Below are 25,607 nucleotides of genomic sequence, written 5' to 3'. Positions count from 1 at the left end.
GATGTTGCCAAGTGCTCACCTTGTTTCTGAGGCAGGTTGCCTGCAGATCGTGTTTGGAGGAACACTGCATTCGATATGAGTTCTCTAATACAAGCTATCTACTTTGCTCCCACTTTTTTCCCTCTGTGCATGAATACTCTGTCTTACGAACAAATTGTATTTTGAAAATCAGTTTCTGAGACTCTTGCTTAAACTTTAGGAAGTTTGGTGGATTCCTGTGAGAATATAAAAAGTCTAGTTAAGCCTTCCTTTAGATTTTGTTACCAGCGCTTCCCAGACTCCTTAGGCGGCAGCAGAATTTAGAGATTTCATCTTCATTTAGTTGACACTTAAGTCATTTTTTTTTTTTTTTTTTGGCCCTGATTACTCTTTTTCTGTGGTTTGGTATTTATCTTTCATTGTCTACCAGATTTTCTACAACTCGCAATGCTGACCCTTGGAAATTGGTATAAAACACACAGAACTTACTTCCAAAATTGTCCCCCATCGCTGACTTCTTCCCCAAATGTTGGTGTAGAGGAAAATTTTAATACAGTTGTAGACTCCCACCTTCTCCACATTTTATGGCATTTTACTCTTCACCAATTTCAGATCTATTACCTCCTCTCCAGCAATTATTTTTATGGCCCAATTATCTCCTACATGAATAGCTATAACCTCCTTGGGTGGCTACTTACTTTCTATTATCCTTTAGTCAGTCTCACAGACTCTGACCAAAGTAACCTGCCACAGGTGCTAATTTAAATGCACTTCTCCTTTCTCTCAAGTCTCTATGAGCAACCAAGCTCATAGAAGGAATCTTGAAGCAAAGGTGGAAAAAATATTTTCAGTAAAGGAAACCAACAACAACAACAAAAATATAAAACCTGATTATATATACATATTCACAACTAAAAGATTTCATCAAACTAGAAATAGAAGGGAACTTCCTTAACCTGAAAAAAGACATCCACAAAAGCCCTACAGGTAATATCCTACTTAATGCTGAAAGACTGAATGCTCTACCTCTAAGATTAGGAACAAAACAAGATGTTCCCTGTACTTCTCCTGTGAAAAATTGTATTGGAGGTCCTAGCCAGTGTAATGAAAGTAGAAAAAAAGGTGAAAAGAAAAAAATAAAACTCTCTGTTTGTGATCATTTATGTAGATGGTAGCAAAGAATATACAAAAAAAAAAAAAACCCTACTAAAATGAATAAGGAAGTTTAGTGAGGTCACAGGGTACAATGTCAATATACAAAAATTAATTGTACTTACATATGCTATCAATAAACAATTAGGAATTGAAATATAAAAATAAATTTATGACATCAAAAACATATTCGTACACAAATACTGAATCACTATGTTGTATACCTAAAACTAATGTTATATGTCAATTATACCTCAAAAAAAGGAAAAGAAATCCCTAATTTCTTTTGGTTACTCTTCCTATAATAAGCCTCTTTCAATCCAAAAAAAGAGAGATATTTTTAGGGCTAAATTTTGTAAAATATCTGACTCAATAGTGAGATGTCAGTTCTCAAATTTTTGTATAGACCCAACACAAGCTCAATAGAAATCCCAGCAAGCTTTTTGTAGAAATTGACAGCTAATTCTAATATTTATACTGAAAAGCAAAAGAAGGCAGAACAATTTGAATAAAAGGATAACGTTGGAGGACATATATTGTTTGATTATAAGGCTTGCTACAAAGCAACAGTAATCAAGATAATGTGGTATTGTCATAAGAATAGACATAAAGATCAGCCAGGCTAAAGAGAGCTCAGAGGTGGACCCACACATATATAGTCAATTTATTTTTATTTTTTTAAATTTTATTTTATTATGTTATGTTAATCACCATACATTACATCATTAGTTTTTGATGTAGTGTTCCATGATTCATTGTTTGCATATAACACCCAGTACGCCATTCAATATGTGCCCTTTTTAATACCCAGCACCAGGCTAACCCATCCCCCCAACCCCCTCCACTCTAGAACCCTCAGTTTGTTTCTCAGAGTCCACAGTCTCTCATGGTTCTTCTCCCCCTCCGATTTCCCCCCTTCATTTTTCCCTTCTTTACCCTCTTCTTTTTTATTTTTTTAAACATATAATGTATTATTTGTTTCCGAGGTACAGGCCTGTTTATTTTTGACAAAAAAAGAGAACCATATGCTATGTGAAAAATTAACTTAGAATGTATCATATAACTATCACTATAAAATATGAAACTGGGGCACCTCTGTGGCTTAGTGGGTTAGGCATCTGCCTTTGGCTCAGGTCATGATCCCAGGGTCCTGGGATTGAGTCCCACTCAGCAGGGAGTCCACTTCTCCCTCTGTCTCTGCCCCTTCCCGTCCACTGTGCTCTGTCTCTCGCTCTCTCTAAATAAAATCTTTAAAAATATTTGTGTCTTTGGGAGAAAAATTTTTGTGTCTTTGGTTTAGGGAAAGATTACCTAGGTATACAAAGAGCATTTTCTTTTCATAAAAGAAAAAATTGATAAATTAGGCTAATTAACAATAAAAACTTCTGTTCTTTGAAAGGCATTGTTAAGAAATGATAAAATAAGCCACAGAGTGGAATAAAATATGTACAAAATACATATATAAAGATCGTGTGTCTAGAATATATAAAGAAACCTTACAACTCAACAGTAAGACAAACAACCCAATTAAAAAATGGGCAAAAGACACTTTACCAACATAGAGATACCGATGGCAAATAAGCACTTGAAAAGATCCTAATGTCATTAGCTGGCGGGAAATTCGTATCAAAACCACAATGAGACACACTAACCATCCAGTAAGATGGATGAAGTTTGAAAAAAAGGAAGGAAGAAAGGAAGAAAGAGGGAAAGGAAAGGAAAGAAAAGGAAAGGAAAGGAAAAGGAAGGAAGGAAGGAAGCCATAAGACCAAGTGTTGGTAAAAATATGGAGGAACTGCTGGTGGGAATGCAAAATGGTATAGCCACTTTGGAAAAATCTGGCAATTTAAAAGTTAAAATTACTCTTACCATATAGCCCACATTCCCATCCCTAGGTACCCCCTTAAGAGAAATGAAAACATGTGTTTACAAGGAGAACTACGTGTGAATGCTACAGCAGCTTTATTCATAATCATCAAAAGTGGAAACACCCTAAATGCCCATCAACAACGAATGGATAAACATATTGCGGTACATCCATACAAAAGAATATCACTTGCCAATTAAAAGGACAAAGTGCTGATCCTTGCAACAATATTGAGGAATCTCAAAAGCCATTATTTCATAATGCCTGGGTAGCTCAGTCAGTTAAGCATCTGACTCCTGATTTTGGCTCAGGGTAGTGAGATCAAGCCCCTCGTGGGGCTCCAAGCTCAGCAAGGAGTCTGCTTGAGATTCTCGCTCTCCAATAAATAAATCTCTTTTTTTCAATTTTAAGATTTATTTATTTATTTATGAGAGCCCAGTCAGGCACCCCTTGAAAGGGCAAATTTTAATGTGTGCAACTTATATCTCAGTATAATTGACCAAAAAAAAGTTTTATTATTAGTTAAAATTTATATGCTGGTGTATGTATGAATGAATAATTTATTTGTCAGTACCATTTAGTAATACCAAACCTACACATTCGCATAGTACCTTTCCAGTTTGTAAGCTACATCCATACTTGTTTTCTCGTGTAAGTCTCACAACCCTGCGAAGTAGGCATTGTTGTTCATGTTTTGGAGATGAGCTACTTCTCTGAGGTTCAGTGAGGCCAAGTGATGTGCTTAAGGTCACATAGTAAGTCATATTCAAATCCAGGGCTTTTCCCACTATTTCTCATTGCCTCTTAAAAAAAAAAAATAGATCATATTTGCCAATTTTGAAAAAAAAATTGTTTGTCATTATGATTTACTTGGCTGTTCTTTCTTCTCCTGGATTAGCTAGGATTTCCTGCTTTGGTGCCTTATACTTATTCTCTGGTCCATTCCAATCCCAGGGAGCTTCCTGATGTTTTGCTCAGCCCCCTCCCTGCTCTCACACATCCCCCACCAGAGCTTGTCCATTTCCTCTGAAGTACAGATCTCCTGGGAAAATGCTCTTGATAAGCCCAGAGTCACCCTGTGGCACCCACTCTGTCCCCTTCCTCTTGGCAAATGTGACACATACTCTTTGTGTCATATATAACTAGTCGAGCTCTGCATTATTTCTTCATCTATCTCCTAGAGAAATTTGTGTAAGAGAGAGCCATGTTGACTCGATGAGGAGACAGATGGAAATTTGGAGAATTGGTGTGGGAATGAACAATCACATGACTCGTGGAAGAATGAGTGAATTTCAAGGCATGAATGATTAATTAGGTGCAAGGATAAAGGCTTCGTGGCTCCTTTCATTAAACTCTGTGGAGCCCCGACTGGATCAGTTATGTTCCTTCAGGCTATATTGTTGTATCTAAGTAGATTCTGAAGGGAAGAGGAGAATAGGAAAGAAGATGTCAGGGTTTAAAGGTTAAAAAAGGTAGTTTTGCAAGTAGAAGAAAGTGATTCCAGTGGGGATATTTTGATGTGGAGTGTGAGAAGAAGCCAGAGGAAAAGATGGTTGTATGAAAACATCAGGACATTGCATTAGGTGATGAAGGAAGAATTTGGTGCTAAAACTGAGGGCTTGACTTAGACCCAAATATAAATTAGACAAAGGAAAAGGACAAGGGCACATGAAGAGCTGTGAAAACATTTCAGACGTGTTAACCTTGAAGTGAGGCCTGTTAACTAAACAGATGGATACACGTGTAAAACTAGGCCTTTCTTTGTAGTTTAGGAATGAGTAAGATTTGAGTCAGAGGCTGGGTTAGGGAAGGGGAAAGCGGAGGGTCGTGGTTAAATTCTGGGTGGAAATGAAGCCCTCTAGAGAGACAAGGTGAGGAAAGAAAGAGTGGGCCAGAGAAAGTAAGAGTAGAGCAAGAGGCCGCCAGGTGTGAGCCAACCAAGGAGATGCAGAAAGGGCAGGCGGCAGGAGGGATGGCGAAATGGGGAAGAAGCTAATGATAAATCTTGTCAACACAGCCAGGGACAACTAGAAGAGCAGAAAAAAGGAGGCGACTAGAATTGTTCACATACACGTGACTAGTGACTTGTGTCAAGGTAGTTTTAATCAAACGACATGGATAAAAGGGTGAAGGCCCTCAAAGAACTGCAGAAAAGAAAATGTGAAGAAAAAGAGAAGATATTTGAGAAGCAAGGTGAGGAATGAGATGAAGAGGTTGGAGTAGGAAAGACAGAAGGAGTGAAGCTGAGATATTCTTTCTCACACGCACACTCATTCATCAGCCATAGTGAGGCCAGAGAGAAGTTGAAAACTACACAAAGGCGGCCTGAGGATGAAGGGTTTCAGTGAGGCTGTGGGTTTCCGTGAGAGTTTCAGTGAGGCTGAAGGAGCAAGTGACAGGAACACACAGAAGAGCTGAGGAAGTAGCCTCAGGATGGAGATGAGGGGAAAGAGGAGTCTGGAGTCCAAGGATGGGTGCGGGCAGTAGCCCTGGGTCGCCATATTTAGCTTCACGTCACCGCAGAGGACTGTTTCCACGAATATTCTTTCAATCAGAAACACTTCAGTGTATGGTATTTCATAAGTGCTTCGGTTTCTTAATCATTATGAAACTGGGGTCTTAACTGCTAACCGTGGCACTATTATGGGGAGGCCGACGAGGACTTTCGGTGCTGTAGTCAGCCAGCCCAGTTGATTTCCCAAACAGCTCTCCAAGGCAGCTGCAGTTTCCTTCGCCTTGGAAGCTGAGAATGAACTGGATGTAGTGATGGAGGTCTGTTCCTTCCCCTCCTGTTCTTGTATCTTGCTTTTTTTTTTTTTAATTTATTTGAGAGACAGCGAGAGAGAGAGCACAAGCAGGGAGAGGGGCAGAGGGAGAAATACGTTCCCTGATGAGCAGGGAGCCCGATATGGGGCTCGATCCCAGGACCCTGGGATCATGACCTGAGCTGAAGGCAGACCTTAACTGCTGAGCCACCCAGGCGGCCCTTGTATCTCCTTTTGTTGCCACTCTGGCAGCGAGTGTCCAAAGTGCCTTTGCTGACCACCCACATTCCTCTGCGTATCTCTTCAGCTTTATCCCCAGCCTGCCCTTTCCGTGGACTCCATAGCTGCTGGCCAGGCCACACTGTTGCTCAGCCCTGATAAGCTGGTGCCTCCCTGCTTTTCCACATTAGTGTCCCCTCACTTGGGTGCCTTCACTCAAGCGTGTGTCCTCCTCACCTTACATCCCCTCAGAGCTGCTTCTGGATGAAGTCATCCTCAGGACTCAAGCCCAGAGCAGTCTCTCTCTGCTCACCTTCCTGCCATGGGTCAGGCCACGGTTGGGGGGCCGGGTGTGTCTTGTCTCTGTGCCCGAGTGCGTGTCTTTGTGGGCAGACGCCAGGGCTAGACTCCCTGGAACACGACACTGTGATTCACACGACGGGCCTCAACAAGGATTTGTTGATTCATTGGATTTTTGAGGAGAAAGGGATAGGAGCTCTGGTGTGAGGTTGTAGGTCAAGATTTTGCTCTCAAATTCTAATTTGCTCCAGTTTTATTGAGATGTAACGGGAGATAGCTGAACGATTCAACTTACATGTACACCACAGAAGCCTCTGTCATCTCATATATCACAATCTAATTTAAAATTGGAAAGTCAGAGATACCCTGAGTGCGCTCCTTATATCTGGATGTACAGGTCTCTGCCCATGGATTCCGGCATGGCTCGTAATGGAGTTGAGTCAGGGAGGAGCTTTGGCCTCGGTGGGGCATGGGAAGGAGTGCAGGCCATGCCAGTTGTCCCTGCCCTGCCATTTCCATGGTGATGGCGGACACCGTAATTCAGGCCTGATGTACATGCTGTTCCAACAGTATAAAAATGCAAGGTTCAGAGACAGTGGCTATGTGCTTTTTAAAAACAATATAAAATTTGAAGGGTGACCAAATTGTGACTATATTATTATGGTTACAGCAACGATTCACAGACATTTTCTCATTCTTCTTCCACTTTAATTTCTGCATATTAAGAAAAAAATGCCAAGAACTGTCACATATTGACTTGAAGTATCACCTTTGTGTTTTCTTGTGTTGCCGTATTTCTTGGTTTATACTTCGGCTCATAATTTGTCAGGGAAAATTGATTCTAAAATCCAATTTTTTCTTGCTGCAGATTCCAACCAAATCAAAGAGAAAAAGAAAAAGGAAGTTAGGGTTTCATTAACCAGTCTGTTTCTTCAGCAGTGTGAAGTCCCATTTAATGACCACCTTTTCCTTCATGAAAATGCTCTGCCTTTCTCTGGACTGTGCTTTGTAGTCATTCTGATAATTGTTTGGTGTGTTTTTCTGATTCCTGATTTTTTTTTTTTTTACATTCCTCATTTTCAAAATGTTCACTTCAGAAGGCTGTTTTCTTGAAATAGTCGACAGATGTTTATCCATTCTTTGCCGAGGGCTAGGCACTTCCACAGCATTGCTGCTTCTGATGCTGCTAACCAGAACCTGAGGATAAGCGGGAAGCTTGATCAAGAGAGGGTGTACTTTATTCTAGGGGTGGGTGGTGGTCGAATTCAGGTCCTGCTTTTGCTATTTTGAAACTAAGAGAGGCACCTAGGCGTTCTTGTGGAATGCAGGAGGAATCTGTATTATTTATGATTAGAGCAGGAAACGACACCTTGAATCGGTTTAGTTTGAAGCGAGTTTGGAAAAAGGACTGTTTACCAAGGTGTGGACAGTGCACAGAAACTACAAGAAGTAGTACAGTATCCCGGAGCTAGATGCAACTTGGTGTAGTTCCCACCACCTGTTAGTCCCAGAGGAGGAAAATGGGAGCAATTTCCGGAATCTGGAGGGGGTGCTGTGTGAAGAGAGCCACGTGGAGAGGGTCATTTTATGGAAGCTGTGACCTTTAGTCAAGTGATACAGCCAACCCACAATGGACCCTCGTGGAGGGAAGCATGAACCGTAAATGCCCTAGACTTGGTCATCTTGTCCCCCCAGGGTTCCTGTGTGTGCTCTCTATTGGTAAAACCAAACCAAACTAGAAGCCAGAGGACGAGGAAGCCCATTGATGTGCTTCAAATAGGTCTGTCTCCCAGGGCTCAGAGCAGAGAAGACCACTGAGCTTGAGGGGAAAATGGAAGATTGGGGGATTTACAGATTTTTAAAGCTAGAAGAGACTTTGAGAACAACCAGTCCATCTTCCTTGACAAAGAAATAGAGCCACAGAGTGGTTGAGTAATTCTTTCTCAGTTATGTGACTGGTGGGTGGCAGAATTGTTATCAAGCCTGAGATTTTGTGATCCTCAGTTCTGTGTCCCTTCTACTCACCATACTTACAGAGTAATTTGAGAGGAAGGGGAAGAGAGGAAGGAAGGGCAAGGGAAATTAGAGTCATGTTTCAACTTATAATTAATTCTCTGAGTAGATGCTCAATTCCACATGTGTTGTTAGAGGGATTTAAACGAGGTCAGAGCTCAGTTATAATTGGTTGTGTGCTTAACAAATATGTGTGTGGAAGGCGGTAATAAAACTGGCATTTCATATATAATATATGAGTGCATCTGGAGTTGGCCTAATAGCCAGCCCACTCAAATTGTGTAGCTTTTGTTCCTTATTGATTCTGGCCCTGCTACTGTGCTCTTTGTGAAGTCTTTTATGGCCTTGGCATCTTGTTTTAAATCTAAGCTTGGAGTGAAGGCTGGATCATGTATGGCTGCCATCTTTCATCAGCAGAATCATCTTAGAACTCAGAGGCCAAGGGCAAGAGGACTAATTATGTACATATGCATAAATCACTCATATAGGCATTGATTCACATAGATATGTACATATGCAAATAAACACTCAGGTATATAAGCAATTATCAGCTAACAATATTGACCTAGGATTCCTATATGATATCTAGAAATTGGAAATGGTATTGATGTTTGTAGTATTTTCCTTCATGTTATAACCCTTGGGGAATGAAAGAACTAAATGAAAGAACTAAAACAGTGCCTTCATTTCTACGTCAGTATTGATGGAGACAGACAATTCGTTATTGGTATTCTTAGGTACTCTTCATTGGTTCATTCATGAATAGTCATCAATAAATGTTTATTGAGCACCTGCCATATGCCTGGCACTCTGCTAAGTACAAGAGATAGACAAGGAACACAGATGTAATCCTTGTTCTCACTTCATTAGGCTTTGCTAGAAAGGTACCTTACTAACTAGAGTAAACCCAGAATTGGGTTTGCCTTTCCTATACTCCATGCAGGGAGAATCACTGTTGATGAGTGAAGATGTGGATTCTAAGGATAAGAAATTAGTGTTTTGATGTAATTGAAGTTGTCATATTACTTTGCACAAAATTTGGTGGCAGTTTGGTGGCTGGAGGGGGAGAAGGGGGAAGTAAGTGCTGCCTGGCTCGAGGATTTAAAACCTACCTTAAATATTGTTTGTATTGGATATCAGGTTATTGCTTATAGACTAGTTTTTTAAAGAAACAATTTTAGTAATATCATTTGACTTTCTAAATGAATATACAGTAAAACTGACTTTTTTTGGATATACAGGCCTGTGATTTTTAAAACACTTGTTTGGATTCATCAGCACAATTAGGATTCTAGAACTCCTTCTTGCTGCCCTTTTTTAGCCTCACCCTCCCCAAACCCTAATATGTTTTGACATATGACAACCACTGATATGTTCTCCATTGATGTAGTTTTTATCTTTTTGAGAATGTTATATACATGGAATTATGCCAGATACAACATTTTAAAACTGACTCTATTTAGTCACCATTTTGCCCTTGAGATCCACCCATGTTGTTGTGGGCCTCAGTAGCTCTCTTCATCATTGGGTAATGTCCTGTTATTTGTACCATATTTGATGTACTAATCCATTGAAAGATATTTAGATGGTTTCTAGTTTTTGGCAACTGTGGAAAGGTGTTCTATATACAGTTGCATGCAGTGTTTTGTAGAGTAAAAGTTTTCAAGTTAGTTAGATAAATACCTTGGAGTGCAGTCTATATGGTAAACTTGTTCAACATTATGCGAATCATAAAAACAGTCTTCTAGAGTGAGTACACCATTTTCATAACCACCAGCAATGTATGAGAGTCCCACATACATTCTGAAACTTGCTAGCACTTGATATTGATGCTTGAGATATCTCTCTGACATTCTCATAAGTGTGAGGTTAGACTAACCTTTTAAAACAACCCATTTCTAAGGTCAGTGGAAATTGTATGAAAGCTAGAGAGGGTGGTGGGAGAGAGAGACTCCTTTCTAAGTAATCTGAGGCAAAAGAAACTCCTTATCTCCTTCTGAACAGAGTATATTCACATTCAATGAATAAATGTCAGGTACCTGCTCTTCGCTGGATGCTTTCAAGTAAATCATTTAATATTCACAACAACTCTGTGAGGTGAGGACAATCATCCCCATTTTATAATGAAGAAAATGATGTCTGGATAATTTAAGTTATTGCCTCCCCTCCCCACAAGGTGTCACATCCAAATTTCAGTTCTAGATCTCTTTGACTTCTAGATCTTTTTTCCTGCACTGTGTCAGTATCATTTTATTAGCAGTTATTATAGCAAAATTCACATTTACGGGATCCAGGGGATGGCTGTCTTAGAAAATTCTAAAGCATATGTAATTCGATTTTAACAGGAAGATAGGACATTCTCTCATTTTAGCACAGCCCTTAAAAAGTCAAAAATAATACCAAGAATTAACTGCAGTTCTATGAAGCACTAGATATGAACTCTATATGCATAGTGTCACTTAAAACAAAGTTCCATGGGATTCTAACACACTTCTGTGGATGTAAATTTCAGCGGCAAATATCGGCTTGCTTTCTTCACTGTATCATGATACCTTCTAACTAATATTTTGTTATATATTTTTTAAAGATTTATTTATTTGAGAGAGAGAGAGAGAGAGCGAGCACGAGTGTGTGAGCGGCAGGGAAGGGCAAAGGGAGAGGGAGAGAGAATCTCCAGCAGACTCTGCCACCTCCCGAGTGCAGAGCAAGACGGTGGGGCTGGATCCCACAACCCTGAGATCATGACCTGAGCTGAAGTCAAGAGCTGGATGTTCAACCAACTGCGCCACCCAGGTGTCCCATATATTTTGTTATTTTTGCAATTTCAGTGTATTGTTTCTTTCTGATCTCCCAGGCAGAATTAGGTGGCCTTCTGTGGTGCACTGGGAGTGCTCTGTTACAGCTCTTGTCACATCGTACTTGTAATTTCCTGTCTTTTTGTCTGTTTTGGCCACGATACTGAAGGCTCCTTATAGATTGTATCACATGCAGTGTTGCATCTCATTGTGTAGCACGTTATCTGGCACATAGAAAACATTCAATAAACATTTGTCCAATCAGCCTTCACCGGAATCCTGTGGCAGCAGTGACGAGTCTCACGTTTTGCAGATGAGGGAGCTGAGGGTCAGAGAGGTAAAGAAAACCGATCCAAGATTGCACAGTAAGTTAGGAGTAAACGTAAAGCACGTGTTCTCAACTCCGCAGCTTTCTTCTGCCCGGCACGACACAGCATGATTCTTATTGTTGGGCGGGGCTGGGGTTTACAGTAGAGGCTTTGTTGAGGGTTACAGTGGCTTGGAATATACTGAGGCAGCAGAGCAGGTCATCCTGGGGGACTTGGACATGGCCTTTTTCAACACCCAAATTTTAGATATATGTTAGCACAGTTGTTTATCTGCATCTGAGAACACCAGTGTTTTCTCGGTAAGTGTCTATAGGTCTAGTCGCCCCGGCCCCATCCCTGGCTCATGATTGCCCTCCCGATCTCTTCCTTGGATGTCCTTCCCAGTTGAGATTTTCCTGTTGCGCTGTTCCTGTGCTGCTTTTTATCATCCGTCACCCATTTGCGCTGCTCATCCCGCACCCCTTTAATAGTCAGTGACAAGCCAATAATTTTTATTAACACTTGAAAATGCTATTTTGCTGTTAAACCAATACATGCAATTGCCCTAATCGGCTGCCAAATGGTAGTAATCAGAATCAGGTTTCAAAAGGTTTGGATTTCATCAGGGCTGCCCACACTGTCCTTGGAGGCATATAAATTAATTATAATTAAGAACCATGTGCAGATGTTAGAAGAGAAACTTTGAACAATTTTGGTGTCTGCTCTTGCAGAATATTAAAGGGGAAAAAAAAAGCCCACGAATGAACTGTTGCTGGTAAGAGTACAGATAATCATCTACGTTTGTATTATGCATTTCTCTTAAAATGCACACACAGAAAATGTTTTATAATCCTTTATTAGTTATCTGTACAACCCTTGTGTTAAGAACTTGGGTGACAGTAGAAACGATCCTTCTACTTTGTGCAGAAAGCAGGAAAGAACAGCTCAGATCAGAAAGCCTGGATTTAGCCACTGGAAGTGTTGTAGGACAAGGAAGGCGCTCAGATGGTAGGTCAGCTTGGACCAAATAAGAACAAGAAGGCTCTTATTCAGCAGAAGTCCTAAGAAAGAAAATTTTTCTGCCAAGGAATTCAGTGCCACATTAGCCCTTTGCAGTGATGAGGACGTCGTCTTGTAGGGGTTGAAGGGACTGGTGGTCTTTAGAAGGGCCTTCTTGCCTGCATTGTGTAGGAGGACTTAATGGTTCATCTGGTGGGTCAAGGGTTTACCTGTATCTTTTCCTTCTCGTCTGTCTTGCTCTTCTCTGATTAAACACTTTCCCAGCAGCAATTTAACTAAGTCCCTGTTTTCTTTGATTTTCTGTATTTGTTGCGGCTACGGTATGTTGAAATGGATTTGGGGTTGGTTCCGCACAAGAGTGTCTTTAGATAAGTAAATACCCTGACAGGACCAGGGAGCACTGTTTGTTGCCATGCCAGTCACTACATTAGAAATGGAGTCATTTTGCTCATAGGATGTCTAGGTAGAATTTTCTTTCATCACTGGTTTCATGAGCACAGAGTCTCAGCACCTGCCCCCACCTCCCAAACTACCAGGGATTTCTTACCGTGTTCCTTTCTGAAGAAAGAGCAGGGGCAACAGAGTTCAGAAGCTCAAAGAGTGTAATGGCTGATGGTAATAGTGTGAGACTGAGGGGAACAACAATGCAGAGGGAATAACAATGCAGAGAGAAGTTTTAGGTTCTAAGTCAACTGAAATCAAAGATTCGTGCCTTTTATATGTTATTTCTACAGATTTAGAGGATGTTTAGATGATGTTTAGTTGATATTTAGCAGACGCTAAATGCATTTGGAGGATTGAAATTGGGTTTCCAAGTGCCCTGAATATATAGATGGCATTGTAATTCATTTGCTAGAAATAGATATTAGTTTTGTATTTCAGAATGGCATTAGATAGTACATGTTTGACATCTGTGATACGCACACTTTCTGCATCAGATGATTGGTGAACGCATTTATTGCCTAAGCTAAGCATTCTGAGTCAAAAGTACCTTTTTGGTTCAGCATTTTCTCTGCTCCTCTAAATTTGAATTTAGAAAATAAAACTCAAAATTGACTTGGAACTTAAATTTAATTTATGTTAATTAAAAATTTTATTTTGGCTCTGTTCTGCAGAGTTGAGTTAATCACACTTCTCAGTTCATGGCACACTTTTATTATTGGCTCAGATAAGGACGTCCTGTTTAATTAATTAGTTCTTTCCGTACTTTTATCTTCCATATACATTTTAGAATAAGTTAATAAAATTCCTTAAAAAATCCTACTGTTATTTTGATGGGATTGACTTGAAGTTATAGATTAATTCGGGAGAAAATAGAACTCTGTAATATTGTGATCACATCCATGAATGAGGTATATGATTACATTGTTCAAGCCTTTTTTCATGCCCTTTAATAGAGTTTCAAATATTCTCTGCAGAGGTCTTATGTATTCTTTGTTAATTCCTAAATAATTTAGAGTTGCTTTTGCTGTTATGACTATCGTATTTTCTAGTTGGTTAAAAGAGAGCTACTGATGTTTTCTAAGAGTATTGTTTATCTAGCAATCACACCGTACCCATGTTAAAAATAATAGTTTTTAAATTCTATTGGATTTCCTATGTAAATAATCATCATAGCTTCATATAATGCTAGTTTATTTTTCCTTTCCTTCCCATTCTTCAAAACTTTTGTTTTCAGGGTGCCCGGATGGCTCAGTTGGTTTCGGCTGGGGTCATGATCTTGAAGTCATGATATCGAGCCCCAGGTTGGGCTCCGCACGCAATGGGGAATCTGCTTGAGATTCTCTCTCTCCTTCTCCTTCTGCCCCTCCCCCCCACTCTCTCTCTCTCCCTCTCTCTAAAATCAATAAATCTTAAAAAAAAAAACACCTTTTGTTTTCGTGACTTCTTTTATTACCAAAATTTCCAGTAGTAGTGATAGCTAGCCACTAACCTTGCCTTTTTCTGATTGCCAAAATGGATGTGATCAAAAGTCTTCAGTATATTCTTGTACCGGGTAAAGATTGATGATCTTCTTCATTTCCTATTATCAAAGAATTTTTAAAAAACATACGCTAACATTTATATCATAAATAAATGTTTCCCTTAATCAAATGTGTTTCCATCAGTTTTTTTGAGATATTCATGTAAGTATCTCCCTTAATCCATTAAGGTGGTAAATTATTTTGATTTATGTTCTGAAGTTAAGCCGTCCTTACATTCCTGGTATAAACCACACTTGATTATGATTATTATTATTTTTAAAATATACTATTTTTTTGTTTAGCTAATATTTTCTTTAGGATTTTTTTTGTCTTTATGTTCATAAATGAAAGGGACCTATAATAATCTTTTCTTCTACCTTAATTATCTAGATTTAGAACTAAACTTCCCTTGTTTTTCTATTTTGCTCAACTCTTCACTTCTTACTTAAAAGTTTGGTACGCCTCTGGGCATCTGGATGGCTCAGTCAGTTAAGCTTCCAACTTTTGATTTGGGCTCAGGTCATGATCTCAGGGTCGTGAGGTCAAGCCCCCTGTAAGGCTCCATGCTCAGCGTGTGGTGTATTTGGGATTCTCTCTCTCCTTCTCCCCTGGCTCCTTTCCTTGCTCGCTCACTCTCTCTCTCTCAAATAAATAAAATTGTAAAAAAAAAAATTTGGTAGGCCTCATCTATAAAACCATTCATGCCTGTTTTGCTCTTATTTTGGCAAAGGTGGGGTGCACAGGTGGTGGACTGGTTTTGGTGAATTAGAACTGGGGGACTTTGATAACCGTTTCATTTTTTTAATGGTTATTACTATATTTAAATTTTCTATATTTTCTTGAACCTTGTTTTGCTTTTTTTATTAGATATTTATACATTACGTTTAAAAGCAATTCATTTTCATAATATACTTTTATTATTTTAAAATTTCCATCATATATATAATATATATATATATATACACACACGTTATTATTCCCTTTTCCATTGTCAATTTAATTTACATTTTCTTCTATTTTCCGTGATTGGTCTTGTCAGAACTTTGTCTATGGTAGTCTTTTAAAGAATCCGCTTTTGGTTTTGTTTTTTCTTTTATTTAGCTTGTGTTTCATTAATTTATGCTTTTTTTTTTTTTAAAGATTTTATTTATTTATTTGACAGAGAGAGACACAGCGAGAGAGGGAACATAAGCAGGGGAGTGGGAGAGGGAGAAGCAGGCTTCCCTCCGAGCAGGGAGCCCGATGCAGGGCTCGATCCCAGGACGCTGGGATCATGACCTGAGCCGAAGGTAGACGCTTAACGACTGAGCCACCCAGGCGCCCCGATCATTAATTTATGCTTTTATCTTTATTTAATTTCTCCCTAAGGTTGACTCAGGTAATTATTAATTATTTTTCATTTTCTGTTTTATTATAAATGTTCTTAAAGATATAAACTTCTCTGTAAACTGTTTTAGTTGTGCTCTAGAAATTTTGATATTTAATGTTTCCATTGTTATTCTGTTCAAAGAGTTTTTTAGTTTCTTTTAATCTTTCCCTTCACTTTAGAGTTACTTGGTAATCAGTTTTAAAAAAAAAGTGTTTGGATATGTGATTTTTTTTAGCTACCTTTAAAAGTTCACTTGTAATTTAGTCACATTATAGAAAAATGGCAATTGTTTCATATTGATTCTTTGGAATTTATTGAGGCAGTTTTGTAAATTTAATATTTTCCATGTACTTCGAAAGAATATGTACTCTCTATTGTACATGTATATCTGGATCTCTGAACTAGTACAAGCTTATGACTCAGGCTTTGTTTTTGTTTTTTCTTTTTGAGAGAGAGAGGTGGGGGAGGGGCTGGGAGAGGGGCAGAAGAAGAGGGAGAGAGAGAATCTTAAGCAGACTCCGTGCCAAGGAGGGGGGTGCTGATTCAGGGTTTGATCTCATGACCCCAAGATCATGACCTGAGCCAAAATCAAGAGTCGGATACTTAACCGACTGAGCCACCCAGGCACCCCTCAGGCTTTTTTTTTTTTTTTTTTAAAGATTTTATTTATTGGACAGAGAGAGACACAGCAAGAGAGGGAACACAAGCAGGGGGAGTGGGAGAGGGAGAAGCAGGCTCCCCACCGAAGCAGGGAGCCCGATGCGGGGCTCGATCCCAGGACTATGGGATCATGACCTGAGCCGAAGGCAGACGCTTAACGACTGAGCCACCCAGGCGCCCCTGTTTTTTTTGATCATTTATGTCATTGCTTATATTTCGTCTGTTGGATTTATCTGTTTCTCCCCAGGTATTTTAGTTCATACTTCACGCATGTTAAGCCTAGATGTTAAGATTCAGGTATGTTTATGATTATTGTAACTTCTTGGTACCAGTATGTGACATCTCTCATTGTCACTTCTAATGTTTCCACATATGGACTTTATTTTATCTTGATATTAAAATTTTGATAGATATTCCAACCTCCAAGAAGGTTATATTCATTTATACTTCACTTGACTTACACTGTATGAGACTCCTTGTTTCCCCACACTCTCTAATGTTAGGAATTTTAAGGCCTGTTTTTATCGGTAGCTTGGGAAACTGGACCTGATGTATAGTTCTGGCACTTCTTTTTTTTTTTTCTTAAAGATTTTATTTATTCATTTGACAAAGAGACAGAGAGAGAGCACAAGCAGTGAGAGCAGCAGAGGAAGAAGGAGAAGCAGACTCCCCACCGAGCAGGGAGCCGGATGTGGGACTTGATCCAGGACCCTGGGATCACGGCCTGAGTCGAAGGCAGATGCCCAGCCGACTGAGCCACCCAGGTGTCCTAGTTCTGGCACTTCTAATCTTCATTTCTCTCACTGCATGTCATATTCTAATCACAGTCTTCTTAACTGGTTCACTCCAAACAGCATGGTCCTGACTGCATTACAAGATGGTGCTTGGAAAATTTGAGTTAATCATCTATTAAATCACATTTTATCCTTCCCATTGGTGTTGCCCCAGGACTCAGTTTTCTCTGAGGACAGGATTGGCTCAGATCCTCACTCAGATGTGTCTTCCCCTGGAGCCAGTGTGGGCCAAGTGTGGACTGGTTCCTGTTGTAGTTATGTTGTACCAGCCGGAAGCGTGAACCTCAGCTGCTGTGGTCTTCTGCTTGCCGGACATCTGATGACCACTCAGCTTGTGCTTCAAGGAGGCAGAGGGCCAAGCAGTGGGCAGTCACATCTCCAATCCTGCCCCTTTGCTGTTGGTTCTGCTTGTGCACCCCGGTGCCCGAATTCTGGGTGGCATGGTCTGGGGGTGCCGAGCTCCCCTGATTGCCATTACTGACCTTGGCCTGAATGACTCTTGAATTCTGCTGCGCTTGACTGACAAGCCAAGTGCAGCCAAGTAAGCAAGCCAAGCTTGCTGCTAACCTGAAGCATGTTGTTCAGGGAGTTATATCGGTCAGGGAGCTAATATGTCTTGCCCCCCATGACATTCCTCTTAATATTCCTCTCAGCCTCGGTCTGCCTTTCTCTTACCATCTCCCACCTGCTGACTTTTTGCTTTCACAAATAGCTAGTCTCCTTGAACAACTTCTGTAGAAGCTTAAAGGTAACATCCTTTGCATCTATAGAGTACTTTATATTCTTCAAAGCACTTCCATATACATTCTGTCATTTGATCCTCACAAGAACTCTTTCAGGTATTTAGGTTGGGCATATATCCTGATTTCCCTGCCGAGGAAATGGTGACAGTGATTGGGTGACTTGTTCATCCTCAGGGACTTAGTTAATGCAGACCTGGTATCAAAATGCAATTGGGTTTTGGTTGGTGATTTTGTTCATTCATTCATTCATTCATGTATTCATTTATTCATATAGTCTTATTATATTGAGAGGTAGGAGAAAGGAAAGAGCAAGGGTTTGGGGATAGACAAATTTTAATACCATCCCTTATTAGTTGTGTGAACTTTGTCATTTACTTATAACCTCTCAGAAGATCAGGTTCCTTCTTTATAATATAGGGAAGAATTATGACTTAAAATGTTTATATGTGATTTAATAATACAGGAAAATTACCTGGCAATAATAGAGTCTGGCTTTATGGTAAATTACAGGTAAAATGTTATTATAAGTACATAATATGTAAAATAGGCTACTATTATAGGTAAAAATGGTCAGATATTGACAATTTTATAATGGTAGAAACTCAGTGGCTTATATTTATTGAGTCCTTGCCTATGGTATGTGAGGCCCTGCTAGATCCCAAGCATGCAAATAAAAATGAGAAGAGGTCTTCTTCGTATATATCTTCTCTTAGACTGTGGAGGGTAGAGCCTGTGCCTCTTGAATCCCCCACACCAAGAACAATGTTTGCCCAGGTAGTAGGGGCTCCGTAAATGGTGACTGAGCCTAAGAGCCCCTGCCTGCAAGGAGAATACCAACTACTTAAGAGAGGCAGTCACATAATCATATGATTATAATAAGCAGATATTTAGGTCGATACCTGCAAGCTATCGTGAGAGCCCAAGGCAATAGCGCTCAGTTCTACCAAGGGAGAGTGAAGTCCAGGGGCGGGCTGGGGGCAGAGCTGCATCGAGACTAACTGTGCTCTGTCTGTGGAAGGGAGCAAAAGCAATTTGCTTACCTTGGACAGCATGCTTTCTCTCAACTGACCCCCTCCTAATGTGTGAAATTGAGTTTGTATTCAAAGCAGCTTCTCTGTTTGTCTCACCGCCCCTTTGTTGCTGGTATCTGCCTTAATGTATTGCTTTGTAAAGTGCTCTGCTCTATCCTGGGTATAAAAGAGACGCTCTGTAAAACCAGATTCTATTCTTTGGGTGTCACAACTAGCCATTGCATAACAAAGTCTAATATATTGTGTGAGAAGAAATAGAGGAACACAAGAGATAGTTTAAAAAGAGCAAATAAAACATCAAAGTGGGAGAGTGTAGAGTGCATTAAAGTTAATAAACTGTCATGGCAGGGTGGACCACTTTTCAATGTGAAGGAATCTGATTTAGGGACTTGTCAGTGTAGGATCAGAATCTCATTGGAATGAAGCAAGCCGCTGGTTTTGCCAAATTTGAAATCTTTTGGTTCTTCCTGAGAAGCAATCTCTGAAATTGAACAGATTATTCTTATAATTATTATTTTGCCAACAGCTCTTTGAGGTGCTCAACCTATCTGTCTTCCCCTGAATATTCAGTGCCGCTCACCCCCATATAGCACTACTTTGCTTTAAGCTCCGGGACGAGGAATGCAGGCCCTGGGCCTCTTGCTAGGTTGGATACAATTCATTGACCTGGGTTTCCAGGGTTCACGGAGACCAGAAGACTGTCAGGAGTGAACTGTGCTCAGGGTTGAACCACTGAGCTACTCGTCTTATTCATAAGCAATAGACAAGACGATCAATATAGCTCTCCTTCTTGGCAGTGTGGAAGGATGAGCACCACAGCGAGAGTTCCAAAATGTTTTCTGCCAAGAACCGGATTGGATTTTGTGCTTCTTCAGCCACAAAATGTCCCCAGCCTCTCACTCCTGAATCCTTAATGCCCTTTGCAGTCAGTCTGCTCAGACTGAATGCTTCCTTATCTTTCTTTTCAATATCCTCATTGTTTTCTTTTTGTTAGTTGAACTCTCAAACTCTCAAAGTTTTTAGATCCCTGGTATCTTACCTTTTCTTTCATGCAAGTAGGAGATACTAAGTAGCACTTTCATCCTTGATCTTTGTAGAAGAATGAAAATCCCTGCTTCTGATTTTGGGTACAGTTTGTAGAATATTTCCTTGGAGAACAAAAATGCTATGTTTACATATTGGCACGCTGGTATTATAGTATCACTGACCTTGGGAAAATTACATAACTCTTTTGAGCTTCAGTTTCTCCATTTGAGAAATGGGGATAAAGATGACTAATTTATAGGATTTCTATGAGGACTGAAGAGATCGCATATAAGGAAATGCCTAACACAGTGCACAGAGTATAACAGGTGTGCCATAAATGATTATTTAAAACAAGTCAAAACAACATAAGCGGGATCAGTTCTATTTAAATAAGAAGAGCCTTTAGAGAATGGTGAGAAATGTAAAGAGAAATGACCAAGCTCCATAGGGAGCTGTGTCCTCAGTCTGGTGCATAGTGTAAGATTTAGGGGCATATGGGGAAGCAAAATGCAGGAGTGTGTTATAGGTAAAAGGTGGTGAATTATGTACAAACACGGAGTCAGTCATCTCAAGGAAGTCGTTGCTATAGGATGCCATGGAAAATTTTTCTAACGTGGCTCTAACATTATTACAGATATCAATAGTATTTGTCCACATCACCATACTTTGATGTATAACAAATCACAATAAAACTATTCCTTATAGGGGTCCCTGGGTGGCCGAGTTGGTTGGGCGTCTAACTTGTTCTCAGCTCAGGTCTTGATCTCACGGTCATGAATTTGAGCCTAGTTAAAAACAAAAAACAAAAATCTTATTCCTTGTAATAATTGACAATGTGAGAGGCAGTGTGGTGTAATGCAATGAAATGTAAATTGACGTAAAAACCAGAAGATCTGGATTCGTGTCTGTTTCACTTAATTGGTTCACAGTGTTGGACTTCTTAGCTTCTTTGAGCCTTAGCTTTAATATCTATAAAAGGGGAATAATAATATCTTTCTTATTTTTTCCCCTCTTGGGTTATTGTCAGGATCAATTGAGGTTTTTTTTTTTTTTTTTTTTTAAGATTTTATTTATTTATTTGACACGGAGAGAGACAGAGTGAGAGAGGGAACACAAGCAGGGGGAGGGGAGAGGGAGAAGCAGGCTTCCCGCCGAGCAGGGAGCCCGATGCGGGGCTCGATCCCAGGCCACCGGGATCATGACCTGAGCCGAAGGCAGACGCTTAACGACCGAGCCACCCAGGCGCCCCGAGATGTTTTTTAAAGTACTGTCCACGTATTGGTTTATGGTGTTTTGTTGTTGTTGTCCCGTAGTAGTAAAAGTCAGTTACTAAAAGAGTTGCTGAAGAATTTTTCAGGCTCTTGTCCTCTTTGAGGTGAGCACAAAGTAAAGGGGCTTATGTTTCTTTAGCTCCCGATAGCCAGCTTATCTAGACCATGTTTTGTTCTTAGCCTCTGCTGAGTCCATTTTGCAGTTCATTTGCCTGGTCTCTGCCATTCCCTTGGCCCAAGAGCAATTCAAGGATGGGTTGTGGCAGAAGTGCCAGGGATCACACAGCACCAGAGGGACCCCCGCCTTGGCATGACTGCCTGGACCACTTGCGTCCTCTTTCCCTCTTTTGCCTGTTTGCTGCTGATGGCCATAGCAATAGCTTTTATTGTCTTGCTTAAGGATTCCTGATGTTTTTGAAAGTTTCATTTTCTTTCTCCCATTCTGCTGAGCAGACACGAGAGATCAGGGACTGGGCTTGAAGATAGACATTGGGTTGATGATCAGTGAAAGGAGATAAGGCCCTTGGCTTGCAGTATCCAGCCCCTTCAAAGATAGGTCATGGAGTAGAGTCATAATTTAACCACTCTCTTTGTGTTTTCAGGGAGTCGACGAGTTGAAGATGAAGCCCAGAGCAGAGTGCTGTTCTCCCAAGTTCTGGTTGGTGTTGGCTGTCCTGGCTGTGTCAGGCAGCAGAGCTCGTTCTCAGAAGAGCCCCCCCAGCATCGGCATTGCTGTCATCCTCGTGGGCACTTCCGACGAGGTGGCCATCAAGGATGCCCACGAGAAAGATGATTTCCACCATCTCTCCGTGGTACCCCGTGTGGAGTTGGTAGCCATGAATGAGACTGACCCAAAGAGCATCATCACCCGCATCTGTGATCTCATGTCTGACCGGAAGATCCAGGGCGTGGTGTTTGCTGACGACACAGATCAGGAGGCCATTGCCCAGATCCTTGACTTCATTTCAGCCCAGACTCTCACCCCCATCCTGGGCATCCACGGAGGCTCCTCAATGATAATGGCAGATAAGGTAAAAGAGGGGCTACAGGGAGGAGAACCTGGGGGCAGGGGTGGTTTGTATTGAGAACTGAATGACACATGTGTTGTAATGTAAAACTTGATGATGAAAGATGGAAAGTAACCAGAATGCTCTGAGTAAGTAGATAGATCAGGGATCAGTCCCTTCCTTTGGAGATGAAGGTGAGGAAAAGGTGCAGGTATTCAGAGCGCCTATAGTCTTGAACAGGTGTGTGTGTCCATTTGTTTGTAAATGGATTCACTGAAATGACTAAGAGATGTTGAAGCTTATAGTTCTGTGATACATTTTCTTCAAATATGTGTGTGCATAGCTCCTTTAAACCTTTAAAGTAAGGCATGCTCTGTTCTTTTTTGGAAACACATATTCTACTCCCCCCGCCCCATGCCAGCTTCAAGACTATAAAAAGAAAAAATCTCTTGAGGCAGATTATTTGTCTCCTTGCAGATACAAATGTCATAGGGAAGTACTTACTGCTAAGGTGTCTGTGCGTGTCACACGGGGATCTACACATTGGAATGGATTTTAATCCATGGAACCAGTAGCAGCTGCATTTTCTCCACGCTTAGATTTGAAGGCATTGGTTCTTAACCTTGGTTTCACATTGGATCACTTGAGGAGCTTTCAACACTTCTGATGCCTGGGTCCCACGCCCAGAGATTCTGATTGCTGGCCTGCAGTGCAGCCTGGACGGCTGGCTTCCTGAAAGCTTCCCACATGATTCTAGTATGTGATTAAGGTTGCGCACCGCAGCTTTACGGCCTCAAAGAAATCGTAGACTTCTACGTTAACGTGAGGTTAACTTTCTCTGACAAGCTAATTAGGATCTGACAGTGATGTTTATTCTCTAGTTGCGCAGAAGGTGTTTTGTTTGTGGTTTTGTTTTGTTTTTCCATTTTTTACTTATTCAGAGATTTCTCCTTGCTTTATTGATTATTGCTCATTGCTTAGGTACAGCGCTTCTCACATAGGCGTTGTCCTTTGCGGTTATTCATACCTTAGAATGATTCATTTCACCACAAGTGCAGGATTTATTGGCTCTCATCACTTTGGGTTTTTTAAATGGTCTCTATCTTTGCTTTGTCATCTTCTGCTTCTTACCATCACTTTCAAAACTGTCTGTAGTTCTGTACTTAAAGGATGTGCAATGGGGTCACTGATGTTTGTAAACACCTCAAAAGCTAGCACTGACAGCACAAGCATGCTCCTGGGCCAGTTGAGAACCACTACAGTGCAGAGTTTAGCAGGCTTAAGTAATCGTGTGCGATCACTACCGCCATCTGTCGGCAGCAGGCAGAGATGACTCTCTTCTGTTTGGGAGCTTCCTTTATTCAGTCTAGGAAAGGTCAAGTTGAAGTACTCAATGGAGGGACCGCTGGTTGCATATGAGAAGGGTATTCTTCCATTGACCTGGGCACAGGTAAAGACATTAGAAAACAAATTATGGCACTAGAAGCCCATGCTGAGAGAGGTGGGATAAACTGAAGCAGAATGGAAAATATAGACCAACTGTGACAAACCCCTTGAGCTTTTGCTTCAGGTAGATTTTTTTTTTTTTTTTTAACATCATTGTCCTTAGCTGATTATGTTATATTTTAGCAGTGGTATTTTGAGAGCACAATGTTGTGCTGAAAGAAGGCCAAGATGGATGAGCCAAATTTTTGAATCATAAATAAGTGCGTACTTGAGAGCATGACAGGTGAAAATAATTTTTTTTTTTTTGGTTATGCAGGCTATCGTGCAATATTTCAGCACTTCTGCCCTCCCGCCCTTGTAGAAAAGGTTATTGGTTACACTGGTTAGTTGTTTCTCTGTTGTACCTCTTACAAATGCGTAATAACAATATAATCAATCATATGAGGTAAGACGCAGCCCATGTTGAGAGACTGGGCTCTTTTGTTCATTGATTTGTTCTAGGAGCTTTAGTGTTTCCCGTGTGCTCGAGCACGTAGCACTTTGTATACATTGTCTTATTTAACACTCTTAACAACTCAGTGAACTAAGTGATATTATTTATCTCCATTTGACAGATGGGGAAACTGAGGCTCAGAGAGATTGAAAAAAAACAGAGCCCAAATGATGTAGCTAGTAAGTGCAGCCAGGATGTCAGCATTGGTTGCTGGCCCCAAAGGCCACATGCTCTCTTGCCTCTCAAGAAAATGGCGACACTAGTCAAGGTCTCACATACCTTCCTATTCTTTTTATCCTCCCTTGTGTAGCACTGTGGTAGATATTACCTAACTAAAAGTAATCCATCACTTGATTCATAATGGCAATCCTGGGATCTGACTAAGGAGAGAAGTAATGAAGAGTTGAGATGGCATAGCTCTTAGGTGCAGCCTGAGTCCACAGTGGGCCCCCTGGTTCCTACTTCTAGGGGTAAAAGGGAGGATTGAAAGCAGTGAGGTGATGGCAATGAGATTCGTCTCTGGTCTCTCTCCCCTTTCACCTCGCCACCATGGCAACCACACCCAAATATTCCATCTTCTCTTTTTCTCTTTCCAGTATAAAAAAAAAAAAAAAAGGCAAACAGTGGTTTTTAGGCAATTTCCTAAAATAGCCTAAAAAATATCTGACTTCTAACCTGAAAAGATTTCCAAAAGGTAGGTAGAAAAAAGAAAAGGAAGAAGGAAAGAGGTCCTGATACCACAGAAGCTGGAGAGTGGAAAGCTCAGCCCTGAGGGGTCAGACACCTGAATGGGCTGGAAGCTGCAGAGGAGGGTGAGCAGGGACCACCCGGGCTGAGTGGGCAGCGGCGCCAAGATTCCCGGGAGCTGCGCAGAGGGACATTCGCAGGGTTAAGGGATTTGCATGAAGGCAAATAAAGAGAGTCCCCAGATCTCAGAGAAATAAGCTTTTGGGGCAAGTTTCAAAAATAAAACATCTCAAGTTCTAAGGCCAGTTTTTTTTTTTTTTTTAAATAGAAGTTTATTTTTAAGTACCATGAACATATTTTACAAACATAGAATGAGGACACAGAGTTTGACAACTGTGAATCAACTGTGCGGCCACAGGACAAAACATTTGAAAATGAAACTGATGCAGAAAATCCAAGAAATACAGCTTTGCCACGCTTAAGGCCTAGTCTTTGAGGTACGGGTACCATCTGAAGGATGATAAATAAGCCTTCCATTTTGCTTCCCCCTTCTAGGAGGTAGGTAATCACCATGCCATTTTATCTTAGTTTTGTTGTTGTTAGTTTGCTTCAAATAAAGCCCACTTATTAAGTGTTCTTGTGAAAGGTTGTATTATAGGAATAAAATCCCTGATTGAAGGAGTTCGTAATGGAAGAAA

General features: G+C 40.6%; 1 protein-coding gene across 4 annotated transcripts in view; it reads left to right on the top strand.

Annotated features, from left to right (window-relative positions):
• The window catches only part of GRIN2B (glutamate ionotropic receptor NMDA type subunit 2B), a 403,399-nt gene that overhangs the window by 103,407 nt on the left and 274,385 nt on the right, over positions 1 to 25,607 (top strand). For all 4 annotated transcript variants that reach the window (XM_036074447.2, XM_036074448.2, XM_078075633.1 and 1 more), the window contains one exon: positions 21,879 to 22,307. In XM_036074447.2, coding sequence (XP_035930340.1) covers positions 21,897 to 22,307 — 411 coding nt within the window. In that variant the 5' untranslated portion in view covers positions 21,879 to 21,896. The remainder of the gene's footprint in view (positions 1 to 21,878; positions 22,308 to 25,607) is intronic.

This window comes from Halichoerus grypus, chromosome 6, assembly GCF_964656455.1.
Source record: "Halichoerus grypus chromosome 6, mHalGry1.hap1.1, whole genome shotgun sequence".
Taxonomy (NCBI): Eukaryota; Metazoa; Chordata; class Mammalia; order Carnivora; family Phocidae; genus Halichoerus; species Halichoerus grypus.
The sequence above is the reverse complement of the archived record's forward strand: the minus strand, read 5'-3'. Positions and strand labels throughout refer to the sequence as shown.